Source organism: Falco cherrug, chromosome 5 (assembly GCF_023634085.1).
Source record: "Falco cherrug isolate bFalChe1 chromosome 5, bFalChe1.pri, whole genome shotgun sequence".
Lineage (NCBI taxonomy): Eukaryota > Metazoa > Chordata > Aves > Falconiformes > Falconidae > Falco > Falco cherrug.
This window is the reverse complement of record NC_073701.1, coordinates 14191161-14215615: the sequence shown is the minus strand read 5'-3', so window position 1 is coordinate 14215615 and position 24455 is coordinate 14191161. Positions and strand designations below refer to the sequence as shown.

The following is a 24455-nucleotide window of genomic DNA, read 5'->3' as shown; positions in this document are numbered from 1 at the left end:
TGTCTAGGGACACTGCAAGGTAATATAAAAAAAAAATTACAAAGTGAGAAGTGATGCTCAGGGAATAGTACACAGAAAGTTCACAAGGACACAGTGTTCTTATGCAAACTGAGTTAGTGAAGTCGGTGCAGTCGACACAACTATTCTTGCCAAAAGTAACATCAGATATGGAGTAAAAACAGTGGCTTAATGTTTCATCTGCAAAACCAGCCATCCTGACCAAAATACTTCCTAAAGCGACATTTAACAAACAAAAGAGAACAGTCAAATCTATCGTATAGGCATGCAAGACCTGTGAATCCTGCGTGTGCCCCAAAACAACAGAAGTGACTGACCAGAGAAACAAAATCTTTTTGGACCTGTGTTTGGGAAGCTTATGCCAGTAAGTACTTCAAGTCTTCAAAAGTCTGTAAAATGGTACCATGGGTAGGTTTAAAAGCTTAAAATTGGAGAATGATGCATTTTCAAGACAGTTTTGCAACTGGAATTTGGGGGTACAGTTCTGCAACAGTATCCTTAGGCAGAAGGAGCAGCTTTTACACACCTGATACCCCCAGCGTTGCAAACAAAGTGGGACGCTGCTGTTAGAAAACACGGCGGGGCTGAACTGAGTGTTGTTTGTTAATGAAATGCCTTAATGAACCATGGTGAAGGGCCCTTCAGTTTTTAGGCTTTGGCTTTAAGAGATTAAAACCGGGGTGGGTGAACAAAAACGGAAACCCCTAAAAACCACGAAACAAAACCCCCAAACACCCCGCAGAGGAGGGGAGCGCTGGGTACCGGCGGTGCGGGAGTGCCCGGCGGTGCGGTACCGCTGCGGGCAGCCCCTGCCCCCCCCCGCCCGGCCCCGGCGGAGCCGCGAGGGGTACCAGCGCTACCGTCCCTTTCTGCGGTTTGCTTCGCTTTCTCCTCACCCTAAGACTTGTCTGTGTTCCTATATATTTCTATGTTATTTCCAATTCTTCTGCCATCTGCAAGTTTTCATAGCGCAGGCCCCGTTAATCTTCACGTGTAGGGGCTCCCAGTCTCCTGGACGTGAAAACCGACCCTTCCTCCGTGCCGGGCGCCCTGCTCGTTCGGGCTTTCGCCTCCGAAGGGTCTCGGGGGCTTCCAAGGGCGCCCGGGCGCTGCCCGCCGCCCTTCCCGCCCCGGCCGAGGCGCGCACCGTCCCGCCTGGCACCGCCGCGCCTGCCGGGGGTGCAGACCCGCCCGCGCCGCTGCCACCCGGCCCCGGCAGCTCCGAGCCCGGCGGTTCGCGTTCCCCGAGCGGATTTCCCCGCGGGGCTGCCGCCGGTGCCAGCCGGGAACCGTTCTCGGGCGGAATCTTGCTCCTGGGGCGGCTGTTTCCAGCCGGCGGGGAAAGCTTTGGGGAGGGAGTGGCGGGGGCTCGTGCCGCCGGCCCCGCCCTGGGGAGCGCGGCGGGCGGGGCACACGCGGCCGCTCCCAGAGGTAACGGCGCCGGCGGGGCGGGGGGCACCGGGTCTGGCGCCGCCTGCGGAGCCGCCCGCCCCGGGGCGAGGAGCCGGGCCCGGCGGGGTAGGGGATGGCGGCCGCGGGGCTCGGCGCGGCTGGTAGAGCGGGGGTGGGTGTGCGCCGCCGGGCCGAGCCGCCGCTCCGGCTGCCGGTGGCCGTGGCCGCGCGGGGCGCCGTGTCCCGGGCAGCTGCGGGGCCTCCCGCCCCTCCGGCGCAGGGCAGGCCGGCAGCGCCGCCGGGGAGCGGCTTCCCTGCGCCCGCAGGTGAGGAGGAGGAAGGGGGGCAGTGCCGCCGGCTCTAGCCGTGCCCGCTCGCTGCGCCCAGTGGCGCCGGCGGGTTACCGGAGGGGGGCGGCGAATAACGCAGGAGAAGCTGCCGCCCTGCGCAGCGTCACCGGCTTTTCCCCGGGAGAAGCGGCCGGCACGGGGCGGGGAAAGCGGCGGCCGCTGCCCGGTAGCGGTTTTCCTACATTAAACTGCCTGGGACAGCCGTTCGGCTCGGTCACGCCGCTGACGGGCCGTGCCAGCGGCTAGAGCTCCTGTTCCGTGGGTAGAGCCTCGAACAGAACTTGCTTCTCAAGCAGGAGGAAGGGAGGAGAGGCGCGTTCGCTGTGCCGAGCCCCCCTCGCGTTGGCGGTGGGGACCCAGCGCCGCTGCGGGGCTGCGGGACCCGCCGGGCAGCAGCCGCACCGCGGCCCCGAGCGCCGGGCTGTCCCGACCCCATGCGCCGCCCGAGTGCTGGTGCCCAGGGCCTCGGGTCTTCCAGGTGTGCTCATGGGAGGAGTGTGTGTTACACCTAATAGGAGGATGTTCAGGACTGGGCACGGTTACTCGGGGCTCGGAGGCACGCGGAGATGCGAACTCCGTGGTCCGCAGCCGTTCAGCTGCTGCTTCCAGGAAGCAACTTGAAGGGGTAAAAGGAAACAATGAGGTCTAAAATGCTGGTACCGACAGCATCCTGTGGTGAGATGCTTATGAATTTTGGTAGCTTACCAAATTTGGTAACTTTTATAATTACCATTTTGGTAATTACCAAAACTTTCTTGGGGGTTCTTTCCTAAATAGTTCCTTGGGTGGGGCTGTAAGGTAATAAAAGTCTTTTTCAGAATAAATTGAACTTCCTTCGTCTGTTTTTACATTATGAACTCTTAACTTTTCCATATATAAAGGAGCCTTGTTCTCTATCGATTTTTAAACATTTTGCTTTAGATAGGTTAATCTGAATTTTGACTGTGTTAAAATCCTTCAGATGATAGTGCAGCATCTTTGTAGGATACTGTCAGCGAAGGAAGGGACGTGGAGAAAATAAGTATTACAAGAAGAAAAGGTTTTTCCACTTGAAAAGACACCCTGGGTGCATTTGCAGAAGAGAGGCATGTGTTTTCCCCAGAAGTGCTGATGTCCCTTTATCCAAGGGTGGGGTTTTTTTGTTTTGCTCTTTTCTTTGGTGGGTTCACACCCCACCCCACCCTCTTCCCATCAAATGATCTCCAAACTTAGGCCTCTTGCTTCCAAATTAGCTGCCAGCATGTGAACCTGGATGCTGACAAGTTGCCTCGTGAGCCCTAAGGTCTGTCAGAATGCTTATTTTGCTTATTTGAGGGATTAGGGTCTGCAGTCTCCACAACCATGAACTAAGTTTTGAAGCCAAACAAAAAATACGTGCTTATAAAAACAAAACCAAGAATTAATGTAACGAAACTTGGGTATTTCTAAGTGATGATATTGTAGGCAAATTCTTTTGCCAAGATGCAGTTCTTTGTATGCTTTAGATATAATACAATATAGATGATATAGAAATAAGTTTTTATTTAAAATACTCACTGAGGGGGGAAAAAATTTCTTTCATGTTATATGGCCTGGTAGAGTAACCAGGGTCCCTCATGATTGTTATGTGTTGCAGAAGTCTGGTTTCCACAACTGATTATTATGAAAAAAACCTCAAGCAATACATTCATTTACTTGAAATGAATTAACATTTCAGTGAGTATGATAAATTTTATCTTGAATTTAGACACAAGTATATTTCAGCTGCATGAATAGCCATATCTCCGTTAGCCTTAAAATGTCAATGACTGAGCTTAAATGGAGTTGCGGCAGGTTTACACACACACTGTGTCAGCTTTGTTTCTGTCGGTGTGTTGCTTAACTGGGAAGGGACATACGGAGTCTTGATTTTAAAATACTTGGGTAAGAATAAATAGAAAATGCTAACAATAGTACATCTGGTTTTAATTTTGGCCTTTTCTAAGGTAGAAGCACTAAGAATTATTTTCCATTTTGTTTTACTTAGGGCTCAGAGATGGATTCATCAGAACGATCAACAATCAGAAGTGAGCAGAAATCCAGGTAACTTGTGTTGCAAACCATCTCTTAATGAAAATCTGTAAATACAGTGCAAGTACGTGACTGGAGATTGTGTACGAGGACAACATAATGCTTGAAAACTTAAACTAGTTTCTGGGATCATTTCATCTGCTGACCGAGTGCTTCATACCCAGTCAGGTTGTTTGTGAGGAATAAATAGTACACTTGCTGAGGGGAAACAATTTGTGCTGAATATAGCGGGAAGGCATGGGGGACTATCAGCAAAGTGTTATCTGTAGGCATTAGCCAGCAATCTTATCTACATGTTTATTAATTGCTTTGCCTGAGGCCATTTCTAGTTAAACATTATAGTTTTAGCTAGGTAGATTGTGATGATTGTGAAATAAGAGGTGTTAAGCATCCGTGTTACCAGATTAACAGGAATTAAAAGTCTGTATAGGTAGTTTTGAAAGTCAAGGGAATTCTAAGGTTCTGTATTACTGAAGGCCTTGTTTGTGTATAGTGATTTCACTGTATGGTTTAAATGTGTTTTTGCTTCTTTGCAATGTAATCATGAAAGCCAGACTTGCTCTACAGTTTCTAGTGCTGGCTGGCACAGCAAATACTGATACAAAACCGAACATGCCTTTGAGAGTAATTTGTGGTTAGTAACATCTGAATAGTGGGCTAGATGAGCCCTTGATCTGAATAAGTATGACTGTTCTTACGTTCATGTATCCTAAAGTGCGAATAAATGACAATAAAAGATACTGCTTTTTTTCCCAGAAAACCGAAAATTTGTTTCTTTGAAATATTGTAACTTGTCCCCTTGAAATAGTTCTACTTACTTTCTATCAGACATAATATGTATTAGGTAAATCATTGAATAGTCCTTTGACTGCTTTTCGTAAAATTTCATTTGAGCTGGTGTTTGGCTAGCCCAGTGAACTGAAAATTGGTGATTGTTGATTTTGATCTATTAAGTGATTTGAAGTTGTTGCTGGTTTTTGGCTTAAATTAATTATGTGCACTTGTCTAAAATGGCAAAAAGACTTAAAGTATATTGTCACTTTGGGGAAGGCTGTGAACTGCGGCCAATACCATTCTTCTCCGTAGAAATGGAGAACTTGGTTCCGTGTATTTTGCACAAGCACTGACAGCTCATCTGGGCTTCCTGAGTCAGTCATGAGCTCTTCAGGCAAGTTAGAAAATGCGCTGTAAACAATGAAGATTTTTGTTTTCTATTTTATAGAAAATTCTTAAAAAGTCTAATACGAAAACAGCCTCGGGACCTTCTTCTTGTAATTGGAACTGGGGTAAGTGCTGCAGTAGCCCCAGGGATCCCAGCGCTGTGCTCCTGGAGAAGCTGCATTGAGGCTGTAATTGAAGCAGCTGAACAGCTGGAGGTGCTTCATCCAGGAGATGTTGCTGAATTTCGTAAAAAAGTAATCAAAGACAGAGACCTGCTTGTGGTTGCACATGATCTCATCAGGAAAATGTCACCAGTGAGTATGTTTATAATGTCTGTTAATTTCTAACATCATTATATACTTTTGTTATCAACAAAAATTCTTTTCAGCTTTCTAGCTTGGGATTTTTCTGGTAAAAATTGAAATGTTGATGGTAATTGTATAGTATGCTGTACATTTTGGAGAGGCTAAAAAATGCTTCATTTTTAGTGTAAGTTTTTGTCATAATTAATGCAAGCAAGAGTCCTGAGCATGTTTCTTGGAACTGAAAGAGGAATTTATAGCTCTGCTGGCTAAAACTAGAGGTACCCTGAAAACACAGGTAGAGGTGACCCTACTGATATCCTGGGATCACGCAGAGTTCATCACCACTGCAGGTCACACTTCACTGAAGACAGTCTGTACATACCCAATTTCTCAGCCGCTCATCTTAGGTTCCAGAGATTTTCAGATTGTGTTAATAGGTTTGCCAGGTCTTCTGGTTGAAATAATTAGGGTGACATACTTACTGCTAAGTTGTGGGATGTGTTGAACGTTTTGCAACACGTGGTGAGCTTCTCTACAGGCAAAATGTAATAATAGCCTCTCTTGGCAGGAGTCTGCATGTATGGTTAGGCTTTGTAGCAGATTTAATGATTAATACATTTTTCTCAACCCGGAAGGAGTGGGGGAAAAAGAAAATAAAAGAAAAAAAACCTACAACCCTTTAGTATATCCCAGGCTCTGAATCCGGGGAATAATTTTAGTACACCAACTGATTTTCAGTAAGTGTATGCTTCAGTAAAAGCATAGAAACCTCACCTTTCTCGGTATGTAGTTAGGCCAGTGACGATATGGGGGTTATAAAACAGACTTTTTTTTTCTCTGTGTAATACAATTTATTGAATAGGAAGCTGGTATATTTTATAGAACTGTAACATGTTCCAGTCAGTCTTGGCAGAATCTCCGGGCAAATGCAGCCTACGCTTTTAGGAAAACGTACATTCATGTTTAGAAGTGATGAGTGAGATTTTAACTGTAGCAAAAATTTTTGGTTTACTGTAGCTGTACGACAGTGGTTTGGTTTTCTCATGGAAACTTATTTTGAGCTACATTGTGGAGGCAAGAGCACTTGAATAATTTGAGACCGGTTTTGATGGTTTTGTACATTCAGACCTTTATGCTTGGTATACTGTGTAAACCCTCTTGTAAAGAAATGCTTTGGCATTAAGTAGGCAAATGATGTGGGTTTTCTGTTGGAGGCAGTTAAAGTGGTGCACACGGTCCTTACAAAGTGTTCGTGTTTTTCTTTCTTCAGCGTACTGGGGATATGAAGCCCAACTTCTTCCAGGATTGTTTAATGGAGGTGTTTGATAATTTAGAACAACACATTCAGAATCCTGTTGTTCTGCAATCGATCCTGAGACTCATGGAGAGAGGCACAATGGTTCTGACTACAAATTATGATAATTTACTTGAAATATTTGGTCAGCAACAGGGTAAACCTATGGAATCTTTAGATTTGAAAGATAAGGATAAGGTATGATGAGAGCAGTAAATTTTTTTGACTTACCGGCTTTTAAGCTTCACTGAAAGATGTTTTCCTGTTTAAAAGTGTCAAGGTTAAAACTTCTTAGCATGTCTGTAAGCTAACAAGTAGATGCACAGACGTTTATTTTATGTGTCTTTTTATTCTGAATAATCTGGTAACAGTTACCGAAGTGAGTTTCAGTGACGCATTTACCAACCAATCCCTCCCTTGCCCCCCCAGACCCTCCCCCCCCCCCCCCAACTTATTTATGTGAAGTAATTGTTACAATCACAAATACTATTACATCTACCTGGTAGTTATTTTGCTGTTCCTATCTCTTCTGTCAGCATTGCTGGAACTTGCTTCTTGGCTGAATGCTTGTTTAGACCAAAAAGCCAGTGATATCTTCAGTATCAGCAATTTAGCGTAAGCTGTGTAATCAGTAATTAAAAGCATCTTTTGCTGCAGAAAAGTGCAAAAGAGTTTATTTCTGCTTTAAGTGGTTGTGTCAGTTTGGACAGCTGTGTAGTTTTGCCGAATCTCTGTTATTGTAGTATAACAAAAAAATGTAACTTGCATAATTTGCTTTAGGTTCTTCAGTGGGCAAGAGGTCATATAAAATATGGAGTTCTTCACATTCATGGCTTATATACAGATCCCTGTGGAATGGTGCTAGATCCCTCGGGATATAAAGATGTTACTCAAGATCCTGAAGTTATGGTTCGTGTGATCTTTAAAATTTTTACTATGTTTTGCCAAACTATTTTATTGCAGTCACTGCATGCACATTACCTAAGGCTAGGGTTTTGCTAGATCACATAGATTAAATAATTGGGGCCCAGAAAAATGGCACTATTATTGAGAAAGCCAGCTATGCTGCTAGGGCAGTGTATGCTCTTGTATACTGCTTCTTCGTAAATCGCAATCAAAATCCTCATCTGTATGTCATGGTTTTGGAGTTCTTTTTATTTATCTGATGAAAAAAACATTAACCCCAAAATATGAGAAGCCAGAATAAGGATTCATCACCGCCTGATTGCTTAGATGAATTATTTATATTTTTATGGGCTTGAGCTGTTACCAGTTCTGGATCTTGGACTTAATGTCATATTTTAGGTATTTTAAGAACTCAAACGTTTGGTCAAGAATATTAATTTTCCTTATTTACAGATTGACCTAACAGGAGCCTTATATTCTGTCATCATAATTCTTTTAATTTAAAATGTCCTTACTGGAAATACTTATGTGTGTACTTGATTTTTGTATGGTAACTTTGATTTTGAATATAATTTTTTTTGTAGAAACGGTGCTTATGAAAGGTCAGTTTGCCCTGATTCTAAATGATATGCTTAGTTCAGTTCAATAGTGATGTCTGTTCTGCTTCTCCTTTTAAGTCTGACGTACTTTAAAAGTTCTGACCTTGACCTTTTGACTAATGAAGTAAATGGAGCTCTCGTGTGTTTGTTAACAGGAAGTCCTTCAAAATTTGTATCGAACCAAGTCTTTTTTGTTTTTGGGCTGTGGAGAGACCCTGCGTGATCAGATATTCCAAGCTCTTTTTCTTTATACAGTAAAGAACAAAGTAGATTTAGAACATTATATGTTGGTGCTTAAAGAAAATGAAGACCACTTTTTCAAGCTCCAGGCAGATATGCTGCTGCACGGAATAAAAGTAGTGTCCTATGGGGACTGCTTTAAACAATTCCCAGAGTATGTACAAGATCTGACTGCTCAAATCTGCAAGCAGAGAAGTCCAGGTAATGTGTCCTCTTTAATAAGAAAACTTTGAGTAGGTTCATAGCAGGACGTCATGTCTGAGCAATCAGCAGCTGGTCTGAGGTGTTGACCTTACGTGTACCAAGCAGCAGGCCTGTGCAGCATCTTTGCTTATGAGTGGTGTGCAGAGTTGAACACATGACAAAATTGCAACCAGATTTCTTTCCATAAGATCTGTGGATTCTTGCAAATTTGATTTGTAATTGGGAATTTGTCGTTTTGTTAGCATTTGACTAAGATGTTTACTTTGTGTAATTTTTTGGCGTGAACTACTCCAGTGTATTACTACATTATATGAAATATGACACTTAAGTAAAAGAGACTAAAAGAATTGAAGGAGTTATCTGGTGGGATAAGCTTGTTGAGCCACGATATCTGGTTAAGCACAGAATGGGAAATTAAATCAGTACACCCACTAGTGTTTGGCTTAACACAGTTAAGGCTACAGGGGAGAAAACCTGAGTGTGAGCGTAATGTTTTGTGACAACAGAAGAGGCTGTGGAATAATACTCAATTTGTGACAGGGACTGGCATTCTGTACAAGGTGTTTTAATGCCAAAATGGGAAGTAACCCAGTAGGTTTGCTGAAGCTCCTGCGTTGACAGGGAGCTAAACTTTACTAACTAGGTCCATCTGTGTGCTTCCCCTCCCTGCTCCCTTCCATCCTGTTGTCTCTTAGCTAGTAAAATTCCTTAGCTGTAACAATGAAGAGCTTTTAATACAAAACCAGGGAAAAATAACAACTATATTTAAAGGAGAGAGATTTCGTTAACGTTTTCCAAACAAGGACGGTTCTCCTGTGGCTTATCCGGAGGACTGAGGAAAATAACTAAATGACCTTGGGAAGAATACTGTTTCACAGCTCTTTGGCTTACGATGTCAGTGAAACTGTTTTGTCTGAAATGACTCCCAAGTGGTGCATAGCAGGAACCTTCCCCTTGCCCCCTCCCTAAAAGAGAATTGCAGTTGTATGCCTGAATTATCTGGATGAATATTGCATTTAGACTGGATTAGATTTTTCATTCCATGAAGGCTAGAAAAAATATTTAGCACAGCATCTGGGTTTTGGGAAGTTTGTCTGCAGACAAGTAAAAGTAAGTTGGGGTGCAGTTTCAGACACTGAACAAGCCTCAGCTTTCTAATTTGTTCTTTGGCACACCACTGTTGATGGATGTGATGGATGTACTTTTAATAGTCTGCACGGTGTCTACAGCCTGTTGAGTCTGGAGTATCCAACTTACTGCAGAGCAGACCTTGATATTAAAACAGAGTGGGAGATATATTTATGTAAGTTTTAAATGGAAATGACTGCAAAGTCAGACTATAATGCTCCCCTTCTTACTCAGTGGGATTACTGGCTGGCATAACACTTGCAAGAAGAGGGACCTTACTCTGACTTCAAAATCTTGTTGATCTCAGTCAAAATCCCAAACAAAACTCTTTTCAAATGTGTGTTACTGTTGTCTACGTTGCCAAATTGTCAGATTTCATTTTTTTTATGCTTATTTACACAGTCTTTTAAAAATAGCAGAAGTTTGTTAAAAGGTTTATATGAAAAAAAATGAAAAATGCAGGCCCTGATCCCGATAGGGTACCTCAGCCGCCCGGACAGTCTGCTGGAAAAGCAGCACAGAAAACTGCAAGCAGTTTACTGAGTGCATTGAGGGCAGCTAGTACAGGCGCTGGAGGGCCCAGCCGGAGGAGAGGCGCTGCTGGACCTGTGGCTCAGTAGTGGAAAGGTCAAGAGCTGCTGCCTGAGCTGCAGCAATCATGCCCTGGTAGAATTCTCAGTCTACAGATGAAGCAGATGAAGTGGCACTATCCATTGTGTTTGAAAAGTCATGGCAGACTGGGAAAGTTGCCAGTGACTGGAAAAGAGGAACATAACCCCTATTCTTAAGGAAGACCTGGGAAACTACAGGCTGGTCAGTCTCACCTTCATGCTGAGGAAGATCATGGAGCAGATCCTCCTGGAGGTGATTGCTGACAGCCTGCATGGCTTCAACTAAAGGCAGATTGTGCCTGACTAATTTGGTGGCCGCCTCCAACAGGGTCACAGCATTGGTGGATGAGGGAAGAGTGAATGACTGATCTACCTGGACTTGAGCAAAGCATTTGTCAGTGCCCTGCACGACATCCTCGTCTCTAAACTGGACAGACACAGATTTGATGGGTGGACCCCGTGGTGGATAAGGAGTTGGCTGGGTGGTCACACTCCAAGAGTTATGGTCAACAGCTTGGTGTCTGGTGAAGACCAGTGATAAATGGTGTTGCTCAGGGGTCCATATTGGGACCAGTATTATTTACCATTTTTGTTGGTGACATGAACAGTGGGGTTGAATGCACCCTTGGCAAGTCTGCCAATGACACCAAGCTGAGTGGTGTGGTCGACACGCTGGAGGGAAGGGATGCCATCCAGAGGGACCCTGACAGGCTTGAAAGGTGGGCCCCTGCGAACCTTAGGAAGTTCAACAAGGCCAAGTGCAAGGTCCTGCACATGGATCGGGGCGATCCCAAGCACCAATACAGGCTGAATGATGAGTGGACTGAGAGCGGCCCTGAGGAGAAAGACTTGGGGTGTTGGTGAATGAGCACCTGAGCGTGGCCTGACCATGTGTGCTTGCAGCCCAGAAAGCCGGCTGTGTCCTGGGCTGCAGCAAAAGAAGTGTGGCCAGCAGGTCAAGGAAGGCAATTCTCCCCCTCATGAGACCCCACTTCCCCACTTGTAGTACTGTGTTCAGCTCTGGGGCCCCAGCATAAGGACATGGACCTGTTGCAGTGCGTCCAGGGGAGGGCCACAAAAATGACCAGAGGGCTGGAGCACCTCTTCTGTGAAGACAGGCTGAGAGAGTTGGGGTTGTTCAGCCCGGAGAAGAGAAGGCTCTGGGGAGACCTTACAGCGGCCTTCCAGTGCCTGAAGGGGGCCTACAGGAAAGCTGGAGAGGGGCTTTTTATCAGGGGGTGTAGTCATGGGGCGAGGGGGCAGTTTTAAACTGAAAAGAGGTTATGCAAGGGAAAAATTCATTGCTGTGAGGATGGTGAGGCACTGGAATAGGTTTCCCAAGAGAGGCTGTGGGTGTCCCATCCCTGGAAGCGTTCAAGGCCAGGCTGGATGGGGCTCTGAGCAACCTGGTCTAGTGGGAGGTGTCCCTGCCCGTGGCAGGGTGGGTGGAACTAGAGGATCTTTAAGGTCCCTTCCAACCCAAACGATTCTGTGACTCTAAATACAACCTTGCTGTTTTGGCATGTTGCATGAAAGTATGAAAACTTTCTGAATGCTAACTTGTGCTGTTGGTGTCTCTTATACTTCCCTAGATGCTGATCGAGTGGACAGCACAACACTGTTGGGTAAGTAGTGTTCTTATTTTCACAGAACATTCCATAATGTATCAGAGATAAAGTCTTTTATTTACAAAGCCATTAAATGATTAATGTGCAGCACTCTGATTTAGCTCTGGAAGTCTGCTAAACAGATTCTCTTCTTACCCTCTTTCTTTCTTTCTACATATTAGCAGGTAACTGCTGGATTTCAGCTGTCAATAAAATGATAAATGATAGAATGGAAAAGCTACAGTAAATGTATATAAAAAAATTATTAACGCTGATCAGAGTATTTAAAGATTATGAGGCCATGAGGTTTTGGCCTACATTTCCAGATGTTTGTCTGACTATTTTGAATGTCTTCCTTAAGAAGGTATAGAAAAGTGAATCTCAGGCTTAAACTTGTAGTACTGAAGGTGACTTTGGCTAAGCATTGTTCAGGTATCTTTGTGATACTTCTGTGAGTAAGCAGAGCAATAGTACATTCCGATTTATGGTGTAAAATAGCAAAACTTCCCTTTGAAACAAAGCTTGAAGTGAAAAAGATTACACTTCTAAGATATTTGTGCTGCTGCTGCAAATACCATCAAAATCCTATAGAAGTATCATTTCATTATTGCACGTGAGGGTCTTTGGCATTGCAGGAGATGAAGAACCCCCACTTTGTCACAATCAAAAAATACACACTTATCCAAGATACTTGTGGGCAGGCCTAAAGTCAGAGATTACTTCTTGTGATTCCAACTAGATTTTAAGCTTATCTGTCTTGCAGACAAGCTAATAAATCCCCTTTTCAGTAAAGTATAATTAGGCATCAATGGAGAAGAAAACAAAAACTTGAGCACAACTTATTCCAGTTCTACTTCACATAAAGCTCCTTTACTAACTTCTTAGTGCCCTCCTTACAAGTAATTTTAGTACCCGTTTTGTATTTTGGAATTTTGGATTTGTATTTTGGAATACATAGCAAGTAAAAAAAAATTAAAATTGTTCCTTAACACAGATTTGTGTAATTCCCCATAAAAAGAATGATCTAAATGTGTCATCAGGATGGATGTCCTGATTTTTGAAGGAGTTTTCCTTCTGTTCATTTTTACAGCCCAGTTATATTGTTTATACTTTCACCGGCAGCTCACACCAAGAACTCTGAATAAGGGATCCAGACTTCTTAAAGCAGCGTCTCACCTGTGAACTCCACAGGCATTACCACACAAAAATGAAGAATTATTTTCTTCAAAAGATTAATTAGTAATTAATTAGCTGCTTCCTGTTTTATGTGTTAGCACCAGAACTTAGTGCTGGGGAAGAGCTTGAGATGAGCTGAAGTGGTTGCAGACTTTCAGTAGCGTTAGTGTTACAATTCAGAATCCAAATTATCCAAATTAATCCAAAAAATACAAGAACCCCAGTGAACCAGAATTGTGTTTATCTTAGTATTTGGTGCTTGTAATAAAAAGTATACAAAGCACGCGTATGTAGCAACATTAAAATATTTCTTCCCCCTGCTTCTGCCTCCACAGGAACTTCATGTGTGGACTGTGCTAAAAGGAAGTTAGGAGAAAATGGCAGTGACTCTCCTAAGAGAAGCAAGCAGTCAGATCATGATATCCCTACTATTTAATGAGGGAGAAAAAAGAACCCACCAAACCCAACCCAGAAGCTTTTTAACAGCAGGTGTTTTACATCTGCTGCCTGGAAAGTTTTGAGCCGAGTATTTCCATGGTTTTAAGTGGAACAAAAATTGTGCATTTTAGCCTTTTCTTTTCTAGAGCTGTAAATTTATAATGTATGTAAAGCTTGAGAGTCGTACTAGTCACTCTGCAGGCATTTCCATACTACTAAAACTGTATATGCAGGGTCACATAGAAGCAGGTACAAGTTTTCTCTGCCTGTGCTTCAAGCCAGTTGGACCAAGCTCTTACTGAGGTGAAGCCGCAACAGAGGTGATGTTTGAATCCGTCAAAAATGGCTTTGGGCATACCTGTGACTACCTGTTAGTTGCCTTTAATACGAAGGGGGGTTGTATTCTTTTCTCACGAGCTGATCTGCAGTTAGGCTGCTGGAGGTTGAACTTTTCAGGGGTCTGTCAGCACAAGGCTGCTTGCACGCTTCAGCTTCAGCTCCCTCAGCTGTTAGGAACAGGGAGTGTTGTTTCATGTTTCCAGAACCCACATCACAGTAACCTGATGATTTTACACTTCAGCTACAAGTATTTGGTTTTGTTTGTCAGTCTGTTAAGGCGTGAGATCACCTGGGGAGAAAAGGATGCACCATGTGTACATGGGAGCTTGCTGACTTATTTGCAGTGTATTCCTATGGAAGTATTTTAAATGTTTAAATCATAGAATGTGCTGTCAGTTATCTCTGAAAGAAGATAATGGATAGTCTTAACACAGCAGAATTAAACCCCGTTATATCTAATTATGTATCTGTAGACAATCTCTAGTGTGTAAGTTTGACTTCAGTGGAACTACTCGAGTGATTAAGGTTAGGCACTGCATTAACTGTTGTTTTTTTCTGAGGAGCTGCTACTTCACTTACCACTGAATTGTCTCAGCACTAAACTGACATAATTGCTAACACTGGTATTCTGAGATTTTCTGGTCAGCTGCCTCTCACCTCAGTGTCTGCAGGGGAGCGTGTTCAGGACTGTTCCTTGTCCTGACGCCGGCACATTCCTATCTGGCAGTCCTGGACAAGGCTGCTTCAGCCAGGCTTCTCTACTTACGTTCCCTCGTGGATTTGATCTGTTGCACCTTCTGAGATCACATCACACTATAATTAGGTTTTACAGGGGGTGGAAGCGATGGGTCTATCAGATGACCTTTCCCTCTGAATTGTGGTATATCAACCCTTCACGGCCGTGTCACAAAAACAATTTCGGCTTATTCTCCAGCATGTATGTGTGCAAAGTGAAAAGCTTAAAAGTGAAGTGCGTGCTTCTTTCTAGACTAGTAACTACCAAGATGGGTAGAGTTTCTGTGATGTGGAAGTCTCTCCCTGTTTTGAAGTAGGTGAAGGTCTGAGGAGGTTTTACTTAGGAAAGCAATCTTAAACAATGCCTGCGCACTGACTTTTGTCTCTTCAGCCCCAGAAGGAAACATCCAGTTGTCTTTTATGACTGCCAGTCTGGAAACCTGGAGTTTAGTATATGATATAATTGCTATGGACCTCGTAAGTGGAAGTTCTCATGGTTTCAGCTGTGTTTTAAAAGGTAAAAATCAATAGCAACACCAGCCTGAACATAGACCATACATATCCTCTCCTTTGAGAAACTTATTTATGATACATCACTTTTGAACATTAAGTCATTTAGCATCAGGCATAGTATTATCTGTAAGACTAACCTCTGAAATTTGCTTCTCTAGTCAGTATGAATTGGCTGTTTTCAAAAGTGATCAGTCATGCTATTTTGGATGCTGATCTATCAGCTTAGAACACTTTAAATTGTTGCTTCAAGCTGTAGCAAAATTAATCAGATGAGATGAGCTATTTATGACCCTGATTACTGCAATTATTCAAGCCCAGCCCTGAAGTTATGTAACACCTTATCCTGTGCCTGCAGTCAGATCCACATTAAGAAATCATATCCCCTCCCTTTGGCAACAATCAACTTACACCTAGCATTGGTGATTCTTCAGTTTTGTAGACACTGTTGAACTGCAACGTGTACAACAGCCTCCCCTGACTCAAGTGCCATTTATCTGTATCCTGAAAAGCAGATGAGTAAGGCAGTGGTTATTTTAATGCCTAGCATACACAGCAAGAAGGTAGAAATGCCTAGTTTTGTTTTTCTCCCCCCCATCAAAAAATATATTTTAGTCATCTTAGGGATGAGACTGCCTTGAAGCTACCTTGGGGTTTAAAATACAGTCAAAAGGGACAGAACCTGCAACTTGTTCACTTAACAGATAAATGGAACAGACAAGTAACTAGTTTAAGGCCCTGTTCAAATTATTACCAGAGTGCTGTGAAAGAACTAACCATACAAATTGGCATGTTAAATGATGTTTGCCAATTCTATTGTAGAGGGCTCTTTTTCTACTTCATATTTTTATAATCATAATAATAAAAACTGAAAACAAACTTGCTATTTATTATTTTATTTTGCTCAAGTAGTGTAATAAAGGTGATAGGACATCTCTGATGATGGTGTACACTTTAATAAAATATTTAAAGCCAACTATACCATTCCTGTATAGTAGCTAAAAGGTGTAGCTTTCACAATTCTTCACGCTGTTCTTTTATTTCAACCAAGTGTTCCTATCAAATGGTTGAAATAACCTCAAACCAAACCTTCTCTACTTGAAATACATAGACTGATGTGGGTCAAAGATCATTGAAAGGCACTAGAGGCTGCTCTTCTGTTTGTCATTAACACTAATGACTTCCACATATGTCAGTGGATTCTGAATTAAGGGACTGATGCCACCTCACAACTGACTGATACTCAGAGTAAACAATTTTATAACAAAGTGTAGCAACAACCTAAGTATTTCATAAAGATGTCTACAGTGCAGGTGGGCACATTTATGTGACTGATATGTTCCTACAGGAACACATTACCTACTGCCTGCATGTCATTCCTTCCTCCTGCAGTAACCCCACACGTGCTGACATCATCCATCGTGTGCAGCAAGCACAGTATCAGCAGCATGTTACAAGGCAGATGTAGAAGCAGCATGGTGGGTGAAAGGAAGTCAGTATATGAACATAAGAAGATGTAATTTTATTAGGAACAACCACAAACCAAATAAAGCTCTTCAGCATACAGAGGTGAAGCACAAGCCAGAGGAAAGCGATTCAAGCTCCCTGAAACTGTGTTCTGTAACCAACTTCATTAACTTTGCTTCTTAGATGAAGCATGGCTGTCAAAATAAATTTGGCTTTACTGGGACAGCTACATAATGACAATCTCAACTGCAAACTAATACACTTTTTTCCTAGGGCTGCTACCTATATGGCATCTGACTCACACCTGTTTTATTCTTTTCACTTGCGTGTGGGTAGACTACCTCAAAGGTGAAATTTTTCTAGGTTACATCGCACCTATAGAGATAACTTTACAAAAGCTTATGATGTATTTTCGTAAGGTTGCAGTGGAAGATCGAAGTCTCAGGGGTGTCAAGTAAGATAATGGACAGATTCCAATATCTTATTTTAAAAACAGGAAATAATCCTATGCAAAGGCAAACAGAAGCAGTTGCAACATAGAAGAGAGATTGTAAAGGTCTTGACCAGTGATGGCATGCATCTAAACAGCGCACTGGAAATGCAGCAATACTTTTCATAAGAAAAGCAAGAGGCTTATTCTTTGTAATACTGTGCTGATGTGAATGAACCTGTAATCCTTCATCTTAAGGCAAACAAACCCCAAAACATTTGAAGAGAAAGCTTTGCAGGCTTTTACGTGCCTCAATGACAACCTCTGGCTATCCCTTGTTAACAGAACTGTATCAATGAATAACAGTTGCTTCCATCAGTATTTTAGAAACTGCTTCATTTGAAAGGTAAACATTTCAATATCAACCTCTAGTAGCCACATTCAAACGCAGATTTGTCACAGTAAGCTGTAAACATGGTTCTTGCTGTTGTCACCTGGCCCCGAAATCATCCACGCTTTATTCTGAAACAGAACTGCGACTGTGCTTCTCTGATCCATCCTGGTCATCAACGTCTGGGTACTCGGTAAGATCCAAAGTCAGCACTTGACTGAACATAACTTCATCATACTGAGAAGAAGGATCACACAATTTAAAACATTTCTGTTAACTGAAATAAGCATTTCATAAATGTTTATGAGATACAATAATGAGCCTAAGTTACAAAAATGATCTTTTCAGTGAGCCAGTATCTGCACTTACTTCTGAACACAAAGTTCAAATCCAGCAACACAATTATATACAATTCACTGCAGTAACACTTAAGGTGTAAATCAGTACTTCGGCAAAACCCAGTGTCTGTTATTTAATAAAATTTGGTAATAATTGTTACCTCTGGACATACTCCAATCAATGCATCTGCTTTGGAATAAAACTCTTCCTTTAGAGAAATAACTATCATTTGGAACTGCTGATGTGCCTGTTCTCTTATGAAACTTGATACCTTTGGAAAGAAGCCAAATATTTCAGTCAGTCAGTTCTGGCAGACTTAAACCATGCTATAGTTAGGGAATGATCAGGAAAGAACTAACTAGGGTAGCTGCAGAACCCAGTAATTCAGTTCTGAAATAAGCAGGATAAAGGAGAAATAAATGTTATTAAGACAGATACTTTATATGTTCTTAAGAAAACCCCTCAGATTTGCTGCTTTTTGAAAAGGTGTATGAAAATAAATCATTCACTCCAATTAATAAAGTTACAGAAAAGGGCCAGTGCCAATGAAAAATATTTTACTTAATATAACTACAAAGGAAGGTGGAAATTCCTGAACAAGGAAAATAAGTGTGAAAAGGTTGTTACTGGCTGTATACTACAATTATCAATTCTTATGCAGACAGCAGCATTTTTTCAATGATCTGTAAAATAAAGGTACAAATACAAATTGGCAACTAAATAAATCAGTGTTCCACAATATAAATCAACTGCTGAATAAAGGAAACCCAGCACCTTTTTAATTAGACTTTTGTCTGCACAGTTATATCCATGTGATAGGTAAGTTATTTTTTTTAGTGGAAGAACTGCCTTTAGTGAGTTACAGAATTCACGTTCATTTTACAGTGTAATTACAAGTAAATTATTTGAGATCTGCTTTAGTAAATACTTAAATGGAAAGAATGCAAAGATGACGACTTGGTTCTAAGCATAAAACCTGGACACCAGTGAGTACTAGCAACATAAAGTTTTCCATATATCATTTTTGCTCACTTGCAATATTTAATTCCTCTGTCTGAAGGTTTCGGTGCTTTCCAGCAACAACTGCATTTTACAGATACAGAAAGATACACGAAAGAGCCCAGAAGCAAGGAAACATTAGGTTAATTGTACTTGCAGATCACTGCAATTTTGCTTTTGGTCATTCTGCAACTGAAGACACTTTCCACACATGCTTAAATAATCTAACTTTCCTTGTAACTATACCGAGATAGATGTTGAAGCCAATGAAAGGAATTTTCTAGGAAACTACCATTTCGTCACCCTTTTCCTGCATTACATGGGCAGCTGCTCTCCAGGCACATTATACGTTACAGCCTGTACCACAGGTTGCCTCCTTCATATTGCTAACATGAAAAGCAGCCCCTTTCTGTCATCCTGCCCCAACTCCTCCACACTGCATCTTGTCAGGGGAGCAGCAGGCAGGAAAAAGACTGCACAAGGGCAGTAAGCCAAACAGGACGTTCTGGACAGGGGCTCTGCAGCCAGTATCCTCCTGCCTTACTGGAGATGGGCACCTCCAGCCATGGAGGTTAAAAAACAGGTAGAATCCCAGCTCAAGTTCAAAGCAGGAAGCTCAGCATAACTTCCCAGTCAGGTTAGATGTGCCCCAAGGATTCAACTAAAGGATTAACGTAGACCGCACTAAGGACATTTCAGGGTTAGCCCCTAATGTGTAATCTAACCTAAGTTTAATAGCTCTCTGGCTATAAATTGGTATTTATGGATGGTATTTTTATAAATAGACTATAAGTTCTGGTCTAATATACTTAAGCTTTCTGCATTACTGTCCTTTACTTTCTTGACTATACATCTTCAAAACATATATTACTGTTGCTGATGAGTCAAATGAAATATGGTACCTTCGAACTGTAAAAATACTACCAATTGAAGGTTATAAGCCTGGGAACCATGTGGCAACAACTGTTAATGACAGCCTTTTGTGGGCTATGAACGTGATTTTTAACTGAAGAAAAGTAAACCAGATTTCAAATACGTTTGAATTTAGAAATCTAGTTGCATAAAGGAAAAATCAGCTATTCTTTGTAGCGTTTGGAAGAATGGTGCATTCTTGAAGTGGCCATCTCTTTCACCAGATATGTCAGAACAAGCCTATTCAGAAAGGCAAACTGCAGCCAAATGCCTCATTAGTGTGTCTCATTAGCTGTGTTAATGCATCATTTGTAGTCTCTATGGAAAGTTGGTAATATACTAGAAATCATGAACTTCATGGAATGTGTACGTAATCGGCAACTGCTGCATCCATAACTGCAACAGGAACTTATCTGGATGGCTAGTTTATCCATGTAACTGGCAACTTTTTTAGGCATGACCTGGGACCCCTGCCCAGCTCCAGACAGAACCATGGAGAATTCTACACTCGTATCCAAAAGACCACAGAAGTCTGCAGAGATAGGAAGTACTAATCATCTGATATAGTGCCGCTTTGATAAAAGGCAAAATGTGAAATTCAGCATGAAACAGTAATAGCAAACAAGACAGACAGTAAAGGAAAATGTGGAGGCAGCCTGCCTAACTAAGTCATCAGCCACGATACATTTGTCTCCAGATTTACCAGTGTTTTCTGGAAGTTAGTATTTAACCAGAATACGTGATCTTCAGCTGTTATATGTCAACTCACAGTGGTCCCAAGTGAAAGATTAATAACTAGAAGTGTACCCTGCTAAAAAGCTTAGATCACAGAAGTGTTCTGTGATCTGATGCGTAATCTTGTTTCTGATCATGTCATCGAGAGCCAAACCCTAAAGCCTGCTTAGTTATTTCCATTACAGTCCCATTACATCTAATCTGGTGTTGCTGAAACACACTGGACTGAGTTAAAGCAAACTCAGGGCATCATCATCTGCTCAGAAGTACTGGATAATGAGCATCCCTCATGGACTTGTAGCCCAAGGAATGTTTAAGGAACTCGGGTTCAGGAAAACACTTCTCACAATGCTACGCTGAGTCAGTAACCTCCGAGGCTGAATTCTATCTGGCAGGCACAAGTAGTGGAGCTTCCCCAGCTGTCTACTATAGAGGTATCCTCCAAGCAAACTCTGCTGTACTTGGCACATCACAGTTAACTCCTTTAGGAAAGGGGGGTGGGAGAGAAGTTTGGCGTTTATAAAACTGTTTTTGTTTGTTAGGCTCCACCAAGACTGACAATACTATTAATGCAATGAGAATTACAGCTTGATCTTTACATGGAAAGGAATGTTTCCACAGAAGAAAACCCAGGCACCTGCAGAGATCCTTTTGATTCTTCTCCTACATACAATCTCCTTGTATCCTCCCAGAGGCTCAAGTCTACAGCTGGCAATCTTTACTGTTTATATTCTATCATAAGTTTTTGTTACAGTGAATGATTGTTACCAAAACAGGAAAGAGAAACTGAGAGAACAGGAAGTTACTTTAATAAAGAATTCATGTGACTAGAATGACAGGAGTGATAGCCCTTAATTGGTATTAACTTAAAAATATTTAGTAGGCAAGCTAAAAATAAATACTCCAGTGATAGAATGACTCTACTTCGACATGACACTCCTTTCTACTTAGAAGTAAGGGAACTCAAAAGGCTTTAAACAGTCCAACCAAACCAGCAACTCACAAGTGACCTTCGTGTCAGACTGTACCACGTGGTCATGCAGCATGCTTTCACACTCCTGACCTATTTTTCTCAGCTTCACAGTTTGGGGACTGATTAAAACCCAGTTAGATTTCTATCAATTTAAACCTAGCCCCAGTCTAAGATCTCATACAACCATTATTTCAGCCCTAAACCAAATATATATTTTAGAACAGGTTAAGATAGTGTAATCAATCTCTTTAGCCAAACAGCCTGTAATGAAGAGTAGTGGTCCTTCTACAAAAGATACTATATTCTTGATAAAAGGATAAGGTGAAAGGGACCAACTTACTTTATCAATGTTTGCGTTATCCAGGGCAGCATCTATCTCATCTAAAACAAAAAAAGGTGCTGGCCGAAAACTGTAGAAGACAAAACAGTGTTTCGCATTTAGATGCAAAAATGTTAATAAACATTCTGATTACTTTAGAGATTCACTTACTCCATCATAAAATTTTGATAAATAGTAATGACAGGTAAAGAATAAGGACTCCAGTAATGCTCGAATAGAGTATTACAAATGTGTTTAAAATATTTTTTTAAGTTTATCACTATCAATCTTCCTGCCGCTTACTCAGCCACATACTTGGGTAATACCATAATATTTCTTTTACCTGTGTATAGCAAACACAAGAGCCAGAGCTGCCACAGATTTTTCACCTCCTGACAAACTGTCCATTGGCATAAAGCGTTTTCCTGGGACCACACAGTTAAAGCCAATGCCTTCCAGATAAGGCTCCTCAGGATTTTCAGGACTAAGGAATGCCTGGAAATGCATAAATTTCATTATTAATAGTGACATTTATAAAATTATTAAGATGGACAGGCTTAAATAGTGACTGAGCTAGTGTTGAAGCTGGTAAGGTGGCTTCACTTGTAGGAAACACCTGTTCATCTATACCAAAGAGTAGCACTATAAAATTTCCCAGTGAATATGCCTTAATGAATCATGAGCCAGGAGGCTAGTTAACAAAACCATTTGGGAAATGGCTCTACATATTTGTTATTTACAAACTTTCAATTACTGAATAAACTTGATTTTATCACCTTTTATGTAAGTGCTCTATTTTTTATTATTAGAGTTTTAGACTTCAAAAGCAGTTTTCTTTTTTGTTCAGAAGTAAATATACTTCAAAATTACACTTTTTTGTGAAAGGTTAGTTTTACAAAACCTAGCTTTGGGCTGGATAAAGATTTTAATATAGGTAGCCTTTCTCTATATTTTATATCCTGCTTCCCAGGTCCAAAATGTAAAAAGTGTATTTTAAAGGCATGTCCATTTTACCAAATCATTAAAAAGCATGATTGATAAGCTAATTGGTACATGGTTTATTTTTCTCCATTGAAGAGACAATAAAACAATGCAGTCTCTTCCCCTCTACCCAAGCGGATACAGACAAAAACTTCCTTAGTTGACACTCATTTCAAATGACTCCTCTCAGATCACAGACACAGTGGAAGAAAAAGAAAATGAAACATAACTTTTAATTTGATTTAAAATAATTTCTGCGGTACATAGTCCTGGAAGTAATAGCACCTGCAGCATCTTTGTTTTGTGGGAAGGATGCATATTTTCTTCCTTTTCTCTGCCGAGAATGCCTGTCATTGTTACTACAATGTTCTTCAGGCTGTAACCATGTGAGAGTTGCATTGTGAGATACTTGACTTCTATGCCACTGCATGTATCTATGCAAAAGGAATATGTATGGACACTGTGGCTTACTAGGGTACATCAATTCCTTGCATTTCAAGATATGAAAGGAATGACATTCCTTTCTCCACAGAAGAGGAATGAAAGAGAACTGGTGGTGAATAATGAATCTGTGTCTGTGCAATTTCTTAAGCAGTAGTTTCTTTTAAAGTACTGTAATACACAATGTGCTGATGAAATAACTTTTAGTGAGCCATACATTCAGTGCACAAATGTTCTGAGTCTACGTCTGGAAGTTAAACTAACTCGATCTACCAAAGCTTCTCTTTCCTTGACTAGATAGTAAAGTATTATTAATATATTAAGAAAAATTAAGATTTTTTCATGTTACAAATTGTTAAGGTTGCTTAAAAGGCAGCTGTCCAAGCTGCACCTTAGGCCACTTCCTCTGATGGCAAACCTCAGAGCTAACCCTTTCCCTTAGCTGACCAGAACAATCACCACACAGAGCAAGCACTTCCCTTCAGTGCAATTGGACCAGCTTCCTTTAGCTGCTATGTTAGTAACTAGCAGGCAGTTTTAGCTTCTCAGCTGATCACAGGATAATCTCTTGACCACAGGTTACAAATCAAGGCAGAGCATCACAGGCCACAGAAAGACAGCACCCAACTAACTACTTCCAGCAATGACCCTGGAAAATACTGGTTGCTACAGAGGGATTCAAATTCAAGACCTTCCTGATATTTAGCCTAGGGAAGAAGGTATATGCCCAGTAATCATGAAGAAATGCGTTATTATTTATATTTGTAAAAATATTTCTACTTTATTATTTGAAGATATTTTTTGATTTTTTTTAAGTATTTACTGAGTATCTGACTCAGGGAAAACACAAACTCTGAAGTTTAAGACAGACAAGAGTTCAAGCCTGAGCCTTTTAAACATTCAACCATCTACAGAATTTGATGTAACCAAAGCATTTGGAAGTTTCCTCTTTACTTTTGGCGTTAATACTGGAACACTAGCGAAGATTAAGACAATTGTGAGAGTTTTTCTACAGGTTTCTTAAAAGTTGCAAACATATTGAGTCTGTCCTATTAAAGTGTTTATTTAAGTGGGGTATAAGAAGCTTCAAAACCTCATATAAACACTAGCATTGAAATAGTGATTTATGATTTTTAGTTTTATTTATACTAATGATTAAGTGTTTTTAACTACTTATTATTGGTATCACCAGGTCTGTAAACCAATGTTATTTTTAAATTGAAGTACCTGAATGTATTTCACATTTGTGTCATGATAATTTCAGGTCTGCTAAACACAAACTAAGTAGTTCCCAATTTTGTTAACACTGTAGACCACATTTCTCTGTCTAAGGTATATAATGTGCCAAAGCACGCTTGACATATTATATACCTATTCCTCCTAACCCTAACATTCCAAAGTCTTCA

The 24455-nt window shown here is 41.4% G+C and overlaps 2 protein-coding genes across 6 annotated transcripts in view; one reads left to right on the top strand and one right to left on the bottom strand.

Moving 5' to 3' along the window:
• Positions 1 to 257: 257 nt before the first annotated feature.
• Positions 258 to 16002, top strand: FAM118A (family with sequence similarity 118 member A). Of its 4 annotated transcripts, none has more exons than XM_027805559.2 (8): positions 258 to 382; positions 3766 to 3821; positions 5032 to 5284; positions 6546 to 6767; positions 7350 to 7478; positions 8230 to 8515; positions 11850 to 11882; positions 13376 to 16002. In XM_027805559.2, exons 1-8 carry the CDS (start codon positions 377 to 379, stop codon positions 13474 to 13476), a joined length of 1086 nt encoding a protein of 361 aa, XP_027661360.1. In that variant the 5' UTR covers positions 258 to 376; the 3' UTR covers positions 13477 to 16002. The 4 variants fall into 4 exon arrangements, with proteins under 4 accessions (XP_027661360.1, XP_055568211.1, XP_055568212.1 ...); XM_055712236.1 differs by lacking the exon at positions 258 to 382 and adding an exon at positions 1387 to 1449; XM_055712237.1 differs by lacking the exon at positions 258 to 382 and adding an exon at positions 1480 to 1736.
• A 1397-nt stretch (positions 16003 to 17399) lies between these two features.
• SMC1B (structural maintenance of chromosomes 1B) overlaps positions 17400 to 24455 on the bottom strand; it is a 34622-nt gene continuing 27566 nt past the window's right edge. Inside the window, exons 22-25 of one of the 2 annotated variants that reach the window (XM_005439258.3) lie at positions 21971 to 22122; positions 21649 to 21718; positions 17850 to 17960; positions 17400 to 17587 (exon numbers count right to left, since the gene is read on the bottom strand). In XM_005439258.3, the coding sequence (XP_005439315.2) occupies positions 17477 to 17587; positions 17850 to 17960; positions 21649 to 21718; positions 21971 to 22122 (444 nt within the window). In that variant the 3' untranslated portion in view covers positions 17400 to 17476. The remainder of the gene's footprint in view (positions 17588 to 17849; positions 17961 to 21648; positions 21719 to 21970; positions 22123 to 24455) is intronic. The other variant, XM_027805557.2, reaches the window with a different exon arrangement.